Source organism: Pelophylax lessonae, assembly GCF_965119305.1.
Source record: "Pelophylax lessonae genome assembly, chromosome: 7".
Taxonomy (NCBI): Eukaryota; Metazoa; Chordata; class Amphibia; order Anura; family Ranidae; genus Pelophylax; species Pelophylax lessonae.
The window spans coordinates 288,264,518-288,278,768 of record NC_138774.1 but is presented as its reverse complement, the minus strand read 5'-3'; the positions used below and the strand labels follow the sequence as shown (position 1 = coordinate 288,278,768).

The 14,251-nt window shown below is 48.3% G+C and overlaps 1 protein-coding gene across 1 annotated transcript in view; it reads right to left on the bottom strand.

The window, feature by feature from the left end:
- The window catches only part of GTF3C3 (general transcription factor IIIC subunit 3), a 106,611-nt gene that overhangs the window by 43,793 nt on the left and 48,567 nt on the right, over nucleotides 1-14,251 (bottom strand). The window contains exons 7-8 of the mRNA XM_082263797.1: nucleotides 8,062-8,209; nucleotides 992-1,058 (exon numbers count right to left, since the gene is read on the bottom strand). Coding sequence (XP_082119923.1) covers nucleotides 992-1,058; nucleotides 8,062-8,209 — 215 coding nt within the window. The remainder of the gene's footprint in view (nucleotides 1-991; nucleotides 1,059-8,061; nucleotides 8,210-14,251) is intronic.

Below are 14,251 nucleotides of genomic sequence, written 5' to 3'. Positions count from 1 at the left end.
CCTGTGCCATGCCTGAACCATCTCCTGTCCCATGCCTGAACCATCTCCTGTCCCATGCCTGAACCATCTCCTGTCCCATGCCTGAACCATCTCCTGTACCATGCCTGAACCATCTCCTGTACCATGCCTGTACCATCTCCTGTACCATGCCTGTACCATCTCCTGTACCATGCCTGAACCATCTCCTGTACCATGCCTGAACCATCTCCTGTGCCATGCCAGAACCATCTCCTGTACCATGCCTGAACCATCTCCTGTGCCATGCCAGAACCATCTCCTGTGCCATGCCAGAACCATATCCTGTGCCATGCCTGAACCATCTCCTGTGCCATGCCAGAACCATATCCTGTGCCATGCCTGAACCATCTCCTGTCCCATGCCTGAACCATCTCCTGTGCCATGCCTGAACCATCTCCTGTGCCATGCCTGAACCATCTCCTGTACCATGCCTGTACCATCTCCTGTGCCATGCCAGAACCATCTCATGTGCCATGCCTGGACCATCTCCTGTACCATGCCCACAGCCCTGCATCTCCTGCTCTATGCCCACAGCCCCTGTTTTGGGTCTCGTGGTGGTCCAGTTGGGTCCAGTAGCTGCTACATTCCCCCCCCCCCCCCCGGCTTATACTCGAGTTAATACGTTTTTCCAGTTTTTTGTGGTAAAATTAGGGGCCTCGGCTTATATTTGGGTCGGCTTATACCCGAGTATATAAGGTATATGGCAGTAAAGCTTGGGTGAGGTTTGTATATATGTGGGGGCCTATGCAGATGGACCACTGCTTCCACATAGAGAGCAGGGATCCTTTGCTGGCAAGGGTCAGGCTTATTTATCCAGGGTGTGGCTGCTTTCTAAACAAAAAAAATGAACTGGAAGACCCTTTTTATTTTGATGCCCCTGGATGTATTTAGCGGAATTTGGAAAGTTCAAATAGAATTTAGAAACATAAAAAAAAACACATAGTTTCCTATGAACAATGCATCAAATAAGTACCTGAGCTCTCCTCGGGGCTTGCGGTCTCCTTCTTGTTCAGAGTTATTCCGGAAAACTGCGTTATGACCTTTGGGAGAAATGAATGCATGATATAAAACCACAGAGCCTGGTGAAGGATGAACGCAGCACAATAGCTTTGGAAATGAAACGCTATAAATACGCACACAGACGGCCCCATGCCTTTCTCCAGCACAATTTAATTACTAGGCTTCTTCTATGACAATTCAAGAGAACCACGCTGGATCTCCGAAGGACTGAGAGGTCCTCTCATTGTAGAGTCATACGGAACAGCGATCCTGGAACGCCTTAACAGATTAGGGGTTACTAGCACTTAACCACTTACCCATCGCCTGCTGTTGATTTACGACAGTACTTTGACGCTAAATACTGGGGTTATGGAAGCCCCGGTATTTTTCGAAACGGCGGGTGGTTCTCTTTCAGATAAGGGTGGTCCCAGCGGTGGATCCGCCGCAGGATTACTCCCCTGAGCTCTGCAATCGCTACACAGTGCACCACTGAACCCTGCGCTCGGTACACAGTGCACCGGTGAGCTCTTCACTCTGTATGTAGTGCGCCTCTGAACCCTGCACTCAGTACACAGTGCACCTCTGAACCCTGCACTCAGTACACAGTGCACCGGTGAGCTCTTCACTCTGTATGTAGTGCGCCTCTGAACCCTGCACTGGGTACACAGTGCACCTCTGAAACCTGCACTGGGTACACAGTGCACCTCTGAAACCTGCACTCGGTACACAGTGCACCTCTGAAACCTACACTCGGTACACAGTGCACCTCTGAAACCTGCACTCGGTACACAGTGCACCTCTGAAACCTGCACTCGGTACACAGTGCACCTCTGGACCCTGCACTCGGTACACAATGCACCTCTGAACCCTGCACTCGGTACACAGTGCCCGTTGGAACTCCGCACTCGGTACACAGTGCACCTCTGGACCCCGCACTCGGTACACAGTGCACCTCTGGACCCCGCACTCGGTACACAGTGCACTTCTGAACCCTGCACTTGGTACACTGTGCACCCGTGAGCTTTTCACTCTGTATGTAGTGCGCCTATGAACCCTGCACCCGGTACACAGTGCACCTGTGAGCTCTTCACTCTGTGCGTAGTGCGCCTCTGAACCCTGCATTCAGTACACAGTGCACCTCTGAACCCTGCACTAAGTACACCTCTGAACCCTGTACTCGGTACACAGTGCACCCATGAACCCTGCACTCGGTACACAGTGCACCTCTGAACCCTACACTCGCTACACAGTGCCCCCCTGAGCTCTGCACTCTGTTCAAAATCCCAATAGGTGTATATTAATTGATTTGTGTGAAAGTTATAGTGTCTACAAACTATAGGGGTCAGCAACCTTTTTCCACTTAAGGGCCGGATTCAATGTATGTGAATGCATGGAGGGCCACATTCACCTGCTAATAAATGGAGATAACATTACACAGCCCCCGCACCTCTGCCCCCTTTACAATACACAGCCCCGCACCTCTGCCCCCTTTACATTACACAGCCCCGCACCTCTGTCCCCTTTACATTACGTAGCCCCCGTATCTCTGGCCCTCTTTACATTACACAGCCCCTGTATCTCTGGCTCCCTTTACATTACACAGCCCCCGTACCTCTGCCCCCTTTACATTACACAGGCCACACTCCTCTGGCCCCCTTTACATTACACAGCCCCCTGCAATTATGGACCCCCGTACCTCTGGCCCCCTTTACATTAAACAGCCCCCGTACCTCTGGCCCCCTTTACATTAAACAGCCCCCGTACCTCTGACCCCCTTTACATTAAACAGCCCCTGTACCTCTGGCCCCCTTTACATTAAAGAGGAAGTAAACCCTCCTCTGCAAGTTGTACCTATAGGTAAGCCTATGATAAGGCTCACCTATAGGTACTGTAAATATCTCATGTACCGTTTAGGAGATATTTACCTTCGATGCATCCAGTGACATCACTGGCGCATGCGCTCTGAAGGAACAGCCGATCGTGCCGTTCCTTCAGAGCCCCGTGCCGTGACTGTCGGCTCCCGCGCGCGTGCGCGGGAGTGACGTCACCGCGGCTCCGGCCAATCAGATGGCCGGATGCCGCGATCCCGGAAGACGGGCGACTAGACATCTCGCCCGTCATAGAGGTGAGCGGACGGCACGGCGGGGGCTCGTTCTAAGGTAAGTATTTCATGCGATGCATACTAGCTCATTATGTATTTCTCTTTCAGGTTGTAAAAAAAAAAAAATAAATAAATTTACCGAGTTTACAACCTCTTTAAACAGCCCCCGTACCTCTGGATCCCTTTACATTACACAGCCCCCCTTGTATATTACACAGCCCCCCTTACACACACCCCTGCATATTACGAAGCCCCCTCCCCCCTCTACAAACAACCCCTGCATATTACACAGCCCCCCCCCCCCCCGCAGCTAATTAAGCTACCACTACGTTCACATGTGGGCGTAGTGGATCACGGGCAGAATCGCCGCAATTCTGCCCGCGATCCCGAATCATTGCAAATCGCGGGACGCCTGTGAGATGCCCATGATTTGCAATGGCACCCCAATGGGCAATGGGCGCACGTGAATTTATCACGTGCACTGACGGGCCGAGCATTTAGTGGCAGTAATGGAGGTGATCAGCAAACTTTAGTGGGACGGTAACAGTGCGGCAGGCAATCTGGCACTAACAGACACTGGCTGGGAGGGTCACTGAATGACACTGAGGTCGCCAGTGACACTAATAACAGTGACCATTGGCAATAATACTATACACTGTCACTGTACTAATGACACTGGCTGGGAAAGGGGTTAACATCAGGGGTGATTAAGGGATTAAATGTGCGCCTAACAAGTGTTAATTTGTGTAAAGTGTGCTGATTGTTACTAAATATCTCTTAGTTTCTCTGATTGTTCACACTGTACAGAGCCCTGTGTTGACTGGACTCAACCAATCAGCAGGTCCCAGCCATGAATCATTGGCTGGGACCTGCTGACAAACTTCTGCTATGTACAGTCACAGTGGACAGTGGGAGTCGTCAGGGGCAGGGGGGGGTGCGCCCCAAATGCAAGTCTAATGACCGCTCACCTGTCCACAGTACATTGCATGTGGATGGTCCGGAAGCGGTTAACCACTTCCCGCCCACCCTATAGGCAAATGACGGCGGGAAAGTGGTTGCATTATCCTGACCGGGGGCGCGCAGAGCGGTGTGTCACACTGACACACCGCATCTCGGATCTCGGTAAAGATCTCTTTACCATGTGACCAGCCGTGTCCAATCACAGCTGGTCACATAGTACACAGGAAGAGCCGTTGATCGGCTTTCCTCAGTATGTGCCTGACCGGCACGAGTAAAGGAGAGACAATCTGCGGCTCTCCTGACAGGGGGGGGGTCTGCACTGGTAATCAGATCATTGATTACCAGTGTAGACCCTTGGGGGGGGGGTGCCAATAGAACCACCAGGGATGCCCACCCATGACCCCAGGGATGCCCACCCATGACCCCAGGGATGCCCACCCATGACCCCAGGGATGCCCACTATGGCCACCAGGGATGGCAATCAGGGCTCAGGGAGCCCACCAGTGCCCTCCCCATCAGTGCTGCCCACCAGTGCTCTCCCCATCAGTGCTGCCCGCCAGTGCTCTCCCCATCAGTGCTGCCCACCAGTGCCCATTATTGCCCACCAGTGCCGCCTATCAGTGCCCATTAGTGCCGATCAGTGCCGCCTGTCAGTGCCAATCAGTGCCGCCTATCAGTGCCCAATAGTGCCCACCAGTGCCGCCTATCAGTGCCCATTAGTGCCCATCAGTGCCACCTATCAGTGCCCATCAATGCCGCCTATCAGTGCCCAGCAGTGCCGCCTATCAGTGCCCAGCAGTGCCCACCAGTGCCGCCTATCAGTGCCCATCAGTGCCACCTATCAGTGCCCATCAATGCCGCCTATCAGTGCCCACCAACGCTGCATATCAGTGCTACCTATCAGTGCCACATATCAGTGCCGCCTATCAGTGCCACCCATCAGTGCCACCCCATCAGTGCAGCCCCATCAGTGCAGCCCCATCAGTGCAGCCTCATCAGTGCTCATCAGTGCAGGAAAAAACGTATTTATTACAAAATTACAAAATTGTATAACATAAACAATAAAACTTTTTTTTTTTTTCAAACTTATCGGTCTTTTTTTTTTTTTATTTGTTTAGCAAAAAAAGAAAAAACCTTGCGGTGATCAAATACCACCAAAAGAAAGCTTTATTTGTGGGGGAAAATGACATAAATTTGGTTTAGGTACAGTGTCGCATGACCGCGCAATTGTCATTCAAAATGCAACAGCGCTAAAAGCTGAAAATTGGCCTGGGCAGGAAATGGGGTGAAAGTGCCCGGTATTGAAGTGGTTAAACACGTGCAAAAAAAAATAAATAATAAAAAATAAAAAAAACAAAGCAAAAACGGCTCTGACAGCGAAAGGGTTTTGGACTATTCAGATATACATGTGACAATACCAGTCCACTTCTTGGAATAGAGGCTTGAACTGGGAAATGGGTCGTTGACCTGTAATGAATTTCCAATGAACCTCCATGTCACAGAGGGCTCCGGATTAGACATTCGCTGAATCTTATCTCTTATTTCAGTTCTCCTGATCATGTTGCCGTGGGGCGTAACGCGTAAGGGCGGAATTTTTCCTTTTATCTGCATTCAAATCAGCAGCAAAAATAAACCGCACGTGTCGTGGAACTTAATCCAATATGAAAATAATATGGAAAGTAGGAGCCTGATGTATTTTATCATCACTGAAGGCAAATTCCAGCCCAGCTGACCTTCGAAAAATAAATTATCTAATAAAGGAGAACTAAAAGAACCGAATAAAACCAGCCATCCAAAATGAAAAGCCCAGCCAAAAGCTTTTTTTTATTTTATTTTTTTCCTTTACCTTGTCTATGGTTTATAATCAGCCTGGTATACAAGGGGTTAAACCAAGCTTTTTTTTTTTTTTTTTTTTCTCAACTACTCCCACACCGGGCCTATCATTTTTTAGGCCAGAAAATTACTCAGAGCCCCCCAAACATTATATCTGCTTTTTTTTTTTTTTTTTTTAGCAGAGACCCTAGGGCAGGGGTGTCCAAACTATGACCCTCTAGGAACTACAATTCCTGGTTATGTCTGTGAATGTCAGAGTTTTACAATGCCTCATGGGACGTGTAGTAGTTCCGCAACAGCTGGAGGGCCATAGTTTGGACACCCCTGCCCTAGGAAATAAAATGGCGGTCGCTGCAACTTTTTATGTCACACGGTATTTGCGCAGCAGTTTTTCTAACCACACATGTGAGGTATCGCCGCGATCGTTAGAGCGAGAGCAATAATTCTAGCCCTAGACCTCCAATGTACCTCTAATATGGTAACCTGCAAAAAAATTTAAAGCGTCGCCTATAGAGATTTTTAAGTACCGAAGTTTTGGCGCCATTTCACGAATGTGTTTAAATCGTGACATGTTAGATATCAATTTAGTCATCTTTCACATTTTACAAAAAATTGGTCTAACTTTACTGTTTTTTTTTTTTAATTCATCAAACCCTTTTTTTTCCCCCCCAAAAAAATTACTGTTTTTTTTTTTTATTATTTAATTCATCAAACCATTTTCCCCCCCCCCCAAAAAAAAAAGATTTGCTGTGAAAATACCGTGTGACATAAAAAGTTGCAATGACTGCTATTTTATTCTCTAGGGTCTCTACAAAAAAAAATATATATATAAGGTTGGGGGGGTTCAGAGTCATTTTCTAGCAAAAAAAAAAAATTATGATTTTTACATGTAGGTGAGAAGTGGCAGAATGGGCCCGGTATGAAAGGGTATGGAAGGTCCCCGGTATGGAAGGTCCCGGTATGGAAGGGTATGAAAGGTCCCGGTATGAAAGGGTATGGAAGGTCCCCGGTATGGAAGGTCCCGGTATGGAAGGGTATGAAAGGTCCCCGGTATGGAAGGGTATGGAAGTTCCCGGTATGAAAGGTCCCGGTATGGAAGGGTATGGAAGTTCCCGGTATGAAAGGTCCCGGTATGGAAGAGTATGGAAGTTCCCGGTATGAAAGGTCCTGGTATGGAAGAGTATGGAAGTTCCCGGTATGAAAGGTCCTGGTATGGAAGAGTATGGAAGTTCCCGCTATGGAAGAGTATGGAAGGTCCGGGTATGGAAGGTCCCAGTATGGAAGGGTATGGAAGTTCCCGCTATGGAAGAGTATGGAAGGTCCGGGTATGGAAGGTCCCAGTATGAAAGGGTATGGAAGTTCCCGCTATGTAAGAGTATGGAAGGTCTGGGTATGGAAGGTCCCAGTATGGAAGGGTATGGAAGTTCCCGGTATGGTAGGTCCCGGTATGGAAGAGTATGAAAGGTCCGGGTATGGAAGGTCCCCGGTATGAAAGGTCCCAGTATGGAAGGTCCTGGTATGGAAGGGTATGGAAGTTCCCGGTATGGAAGGCCCCGGTATGGAAGGGTATGGAAGTTCCCGGTATGGAAGTTCCCGGTATGGAAGAGTATGGAAGTTCCCGGTATGGAAGGGTATGGAAGGTCCCGGTATGGAAGGGTATGGAAGGTCCCGGTATGGAAGGGTATGGAAGGTCCAGGTATGGAAGGGTATGGAAGGTCCAGGTATGGAAGGGTATGGAAGGTCCAGGTATGGAAGGGTATGGAAGGTCCAGGTATGGAAGGTCCAGGTATGGAAGGGTATGGAAGGTCCAGGTATGGAAGGTCCCGGTATGGAATGTCCCGGTATGGAACGTTCTGGTACAGAAGAGTATGGAAGGTCCCGGTATGGAAGGTCCCGGTATGGAAGAGTATGGAAGTTCCCGGTATGGAAGGGTATGGAAGGTCCCGGTATGGAAGGGTATGGAAGGTCCCGGTATGGAAGGGTATGGAAGAGTATGGAAGGTCCTGGTATGGAAGGGTATGGAAGGTCCATGGTATGGAAGGTCCCGGTATGGAAGGTCCCCGATATGGAAGGTCCCCGGTATGGAAGTGCTTAAAAGGTCCATTTAAAGGGAGGCAGGGCAGGGAGAGGTAAAGACGTAACAGACTTACCTCCAGAGCTTTGTCATACTGGTTGTTGGAGATGTACAGCTCCGCAGCGATATTCACATCTTCTATTGCAACCAGATTCTGGTGCTTGGAAAAAGCTTCTTCAATGATGACGATGGCGGAGGCGACGTCATTTGTTTCGTAATAACTCCTGTGGAAAAAATGATGCGCCAAACTGATCAAACCCAATCTAATCCGATCAATACATACATATCATTTATTAAAGTCCAAGTACTTGTTCTGCCCTGTGCAATTTTTATGTCTTGTATTGAACTGGTTATCATTTTTCTGGAATATGCTGACATCTAGTGGCAGTTTTGGGTCCCTGTAACTTGTTTACTTATGTGATTTGGTATCTCCCTCTGTCCTCCCCCCCCCACCATGTTCCTTCAGTCAACGTTAGTTATTCCACAGAAAGGGCTTAGGAAAGCGATTCGGGTTGATTTACCAAAACCGGAGCATGCAACATCTGGTGCAGCTTCCAGGTTTATTTTTGCCAAAGGCTTAATTGAACAAGCTGAGGTTAGAAATTTGTTTACTTGTGTCATTTGGTATCTCCCTCTGTCCCCCCTCCCCCCCCCCGTGGCTTTTTTTTTTGCCAAAGCTTAACCACTTCTGGACCGGAAGATTTTTCCCCCTTAATGACCAGGCCATTTTTTGCGATTCGGCACTGCGTTACTTTAACGGACAATTGCGAGGTCGTGGGACGCTGTACCCAAATAAAATTGATGTCCTTTTTTCCCCACAAACAGCTTTCTTTTGGTGGTATTTGATCACCTCTGCGATTTTTATTTTTGCGCTATAAACAAAAAAAGAGCGACAATTCTGAAAAAAAATATATATATTTTTTTCACATTCTGCTATATCTCATTCCCAAAAAAAAATGTAACATTCAAATTTTTTAACATTTTAGGCCAATTTGTATTCTGCTACATATTTTTGTTAGAAAAAAAAAAAAAAAATCACAATAAGCGTATTTTGATTGGTTTGCGCAAAAGTTATCGCGTTTACTAACTAGGGGAAAGATTTTTGTCATTTTTGTTGGTTTTTTTTTTTAACGCGTAATGGCGGTGATCTGCGATTTTTAGCGGGACTGCGACATTGCGGTGGACAGATCGGACCCCTGACTGACATTTTTGACACTTTTGGGGGGACCAGTGACATTACTACAGTAATCAGTGCTATAAATATGCACTGTAACTGTACTAATGACACTGGCAGGGAAGGGGTTAACACGGTGGGTGATCAGGGTGTTAAATGTGTACCTAGGGGAGTGTTTCTAACTGTGGGGGGGGCGTGGCTTGTGAAATGATCACAGAGACCTGTGATCCTATATAGAAGGATCACAGGAGTTCTGTGATCATTCCAGGGAGAAGAACGGTCAGCTGTGTTTACAACAGCTGACCGTTCTTCTCTCTCAGTGGGGAGCGATCGTGGGTGTCAGGCTGCGATCTGAGCCACCTGCCCTGTGCATCGGAGTCTCCGCTGCCGAGTGGGGCCGGGGGCGTGCCGCCAGTGGCACGCGCTCGCCCTCTAGCTGCAGACGCGCGACCATTGCAAAAAAGGGCCTGGTCATGATGGAGGGGGGGGGGGGTAAATCTTCCAGAGCTGAAGTGGTTGGACACCACTGGAGGAACTCGGCTGGGAATGGCTGTATTACTAATTAGAAGAGTGGAAGGCTGCTGAGTCACTGCTGCAATGATAAGCTGCTGAGTTACTGCTAGGAGAGAGAGGGAGAATTGAGCTTCTCAGATAATGAACCACTAATGACTTTAGTTTTTCTCATGTGCATTTTAAGGATTATTTGCTCCATGGTGCTTGCAGCTACAGAGAGCAATGAAGGCTTGTTTTTAAAATTCATTAACGGTCTGTAAAGGATTTGCAGATGCTTCAATGTTCATAGCCTGACAAAATTCAAAGCACTCTATAAATTGGATGAGGTGGTGATCGTGACATCAATACGCCTCCTCTCCACCTTGTCCAATCAGAAGACCCTTTGTAATTACTGAGAATAATGCAAAGCTTTCTCTGACTGCAAAAAGGGCAGTTGGACTGCATGACCAAGACCATGGCTATCACTACAGTAGCTCGGGCCTACAACTTCCACAGAGGGCGATCAGGTATCTCATATACAGTATCATAGAAAAGTGAGTACACCCCTCACATTTGTGCCATTGAACACCAGAATTGGCAGGTCCTCCACTGGCGGGTTCACCCTGGGCACATGTGACAGACGTGAAAGGATCTGAAGAAAACGTGGTGAACGTTAAGCTGCCTGTAACATCCTTCAGCATGATCGGTTTGGTGGTGGGTCAGTGATGGTCTGGGGAGGTATGGCTGTGTGTTGAGTTATTTTGAGGGTGTGACAAGACCAATCTCGCCACTGGGCGTTGGAGAAGCCTGGTTGCTTGCCTCCTGCAATATGACTATGGACCTAGGGGCTTTTACCCCTTTAAGACTGTATTTGGGCATGAAAACGTGCCTGCGGTCGGTCAGAAAAGGACTTCCGTCTAACTTTTTAACCCCTGGAGGGATTTCTATGATTTTTGGTTATGTTTGCATTTGAAGTATGCTGATTCTGAAAATGTAAGTTTTATTTGAATGTGATGCATATTTTAGAAGTTATGAAAATGTTGCTTTTGGTCTGAGGTGGCTTTGCATTCACCTATTGTCGGGTGTGCTAAGTATTCCTGTTCCATTCTTACAGGCTAATGACCTTGTATTGTTCTGGCCAGGTGGTTAGATAAATGGATTTTTGTAAAATCTTACCGTAAAATCCTTTTCTCTTAGCTCATTGACAGACGTAGTCCTCGGTGATACACCACCTTCGGGTTATGTTGCCTCCACAGGAGCAGGACTAGACAGGAAATTAAAAAGCTCTGGCCACACCCTAGGGGCAGTCCCAGAGGGTATATCCTCTCTCTCTCTGCCTCAGCAAATCAGTTATGTGAAAAAGCAGTCTTTAGAGATTTTAACCCAACCCAACTCAAAAACAGAGGGGCGGGGACTACGTCTGTCAATGAGCTAAGAGAAAAGGATTTTACGGTAAGATTTTACAAAAATCCATTTTTCTCTAGCGCTCATTGACAGACGTAGTCCTCGGTGATACACCACCTTCGGGACGTCCCAGAGCAGTATCACAACTGAGGGGTGGGAAAATGGAAATCAAATCCCAATCTAGAAGGCCCAACCGGTGCCAACTAGAAGTTTACAATGCTCATCCTAAATGATGAGACTCAACAAAAAAGAGAAAAAATTTTTTTTTTTTTTTTCAAACAGAAAAAAACCCTTGAGGTAGACCACCGGTCTCCTCAAATTGCGGCCTGCAAAACCTTGCGGCCAAATGAGGCATCCGCCGATGCCGTCACATCAATTTTATAGAATTTTGTAAAGGTATGTACCGACGACCAGGTGGCCGCCTTACATACCTGGACCACTGACGCCTGATGGCGAAAGGCCCAGGAAGTACTGAGCGCTCGAGTGGAGTGCGCCCTAACAGGGAACGGAGGACTCTGACCCTTAATAGAATAAGCCTGTACCACCGTTTGTCTAATCCATTTGGCAATGGTCGTGGCAGATGCAGGCAAACCCTTTCTGGGGCCATCCGTGATCACAAAAAGTGAATCCGTCTTACGGAATGATTCCGTAGCTTTCAGGTATACCCTGATTGCCCGAACCACATCTAAGGAATGCAACGCATGTTCCCGATGATGCTTGGGCTGAGGACACAAGGAAGGTAGTACAATATCTTCATGCAGATGAAAATCTGAAACCACCTTAGGAAGAAAAGATGGCTTAGGATGAAGTACTACCTTATCCCTATGAATCACTAGGTATGGGGACTGGCATGATAATGCAGCCAGTTCTGACACCCTGCGAGCAGAAGTAATAGCCACCAAGAAGGCCCATATTCGAGTCACCGAATAGGTACGTGGAGGAAATCCTAAAGATTCGCACAACGCAATATAAGTCTTCCATGTGTGATAATAGACCTTGCTGGAAGTCACTTTCCTTGCTTTAATAAGGGTAGGAATGACTGAAGTAGACAAACCTCTGTCCTTCAGTACTTGGGTCTCAATGGCCAGGCCATTAAACCCAGCGACTGTAAAGCATGATGGTAAATTGGTCCTTGAGACCACAGACACTCCCTGAGACGAAGTTCCCACGGAACGTCTGCGACTAGTATGTCCAAGTCGGCCAGGCCGGCTTGAGGAGGCCAGCCTAGAATTTCTAGGACCACTGGCGCTGATAGAATCTGAACCAGGCGTCCCTAGATGTATCTGGCCCCGACCATCCGAGAAAGTCTGGTCGTTTTCTGTTCCCACACATTTATCAGATACCTGATTGTTATCAGGAAGGGTGATCTTTTCTGGTTGAACCTCAGGGACCGAAGTCACCCGACTAGAGGCTACTTGGCCTATCTGGTCAACCAGATCCGATTCCTGTGAGGTATAGGGACTAATCTTAGGAAAAGGTAAAGATCTATTCAGGGAACGGTAACTACCGCTTCCTGTAGTACTTAAATGTTGGAAGGGAAGAATCGCACCGGTAGTAGTGGTTGATGCTCGATCTAATGTCCTGAATACCGGTGAAAACGTCCCCCCACCCTGAAACCGGGTGGGGGCGCACCTTCAGGCTGTGTACTCCTCTAAAAAATCCTTTAAGAAAAAAATCTTGCCAGGACCTAAGATCCCAGCAAGGTATCTAGGTCCTTACTCCTAACTAGACAGAAAATAACTGATTTGCTGAGGCAGAGAGAGAGAGGATATACCCTCTGGGACTGCCCCTAGGGTGTGGCCAGAGCTTTTTAATTTCCTGTCTAGTCCTGCTCCTGTGGAGGCAACATAACCCGAAGGTGGTGTATCACCGAGGACTACGTCTGTCAATGAGCGCTAGAGAAATTTAGTTTAGTGTTATTTTGTGCCTGTTAACAAATCTATCTGCATATGCTAATGCAATGAGACTCACATTACCTGATAGTGTATATAATGTGTTTGTGTGGATTTAATAAACAGTTCTAAGTCAGACCACTGCTTGAACCTTACACGGAGCCTTGTCTCGTTCTTGGGGGGGATTCACTGTATGCTGTTGGAGACTGATTGCTAGGAGTGTAAGCTGATGTATGCTTTTCCTGTTCGTCTGCTAGCAGCTATTCGTGAGGTTCCAGGTTGGAGTGCTATTTTGTATCCAGTTCGGGAGTTTGGAGTTCTGCAGTAGCTGTGCCTGTCTCTCAGAAAGGGGCATATCGCCTAAACGGATTTTAACCCCTTGTCTGCTGAAACGGTCCGTTACATTTGGTGGCAAGCGGTGGGATCATTCTCACAGCCAGAAGGACAGCTACAGGAGGCACCATTCCGTGGATTTACAAGTTGGGGGCAACGCATGTCTCAGTACAGCGACCCTTAAAGCAACAGGATGAAACCAGCAGTGGAGTACAGATACTCTCTGAGAGAATATGACCGTATGGTGTGGTTACGGCTGAACTTCTTCGGACCCAATCCACTGGAGAGATCCAAGCGGTTCTTGAAGAACTTAGTGTTCGGGACTCTGCTAGACAGGGCAGAGAGAGAGGGCCAGCTGGCACATTGGGAGGAACTCCAGCGGCAGGTACAGTTAAGGGAAGAGGAGAACCCAGTCTCCATTCCCCAGCGGCAGCCTGATTTATTGGGAATTGGGAGCCCAGTCTCCATTCTCCAGCGGCAGGCTGAGTTACAGGGGGCAGAGACAGTTGGTCCTGTCGCCCAGCAGCAGATTGATTTGTTGGGAATTGGGAGCTCAGTCTCCATCCCACAGCAGCAGAGTGTCCTGCAGGAAACAGAGAGCCCAGTCTCCTTTCCCCAGCAACAGGACACTGTATTGGGAGCAGAGACAGTCGGTCTCCCTCCCCAGGGGCTGGAAGTATATTTGGGAGAGGAGCTTGTTACCCCCTCTCCCCATTGGCAGAGTGATATCCAGGGAATTGGGAGCGCAGTCTCCATCCCTCAGCGGCAGATTGAGTTACAGGGGGCAGACACAGTTGGTCCTGTCCCCCAGCGGCAGATTGAGCTATTGGGAATTGGGAGCCCAGTCTCCATCCCACAGCAGCAGCTTAACATACCAGGGGGAGACAGTAAGCCCCCCAACAGTGCACATGGGACCGTGGTCTCTGCACTCACAGCACAGGGGGTAGGGACAGTCGGTCCTGACCCCCAGC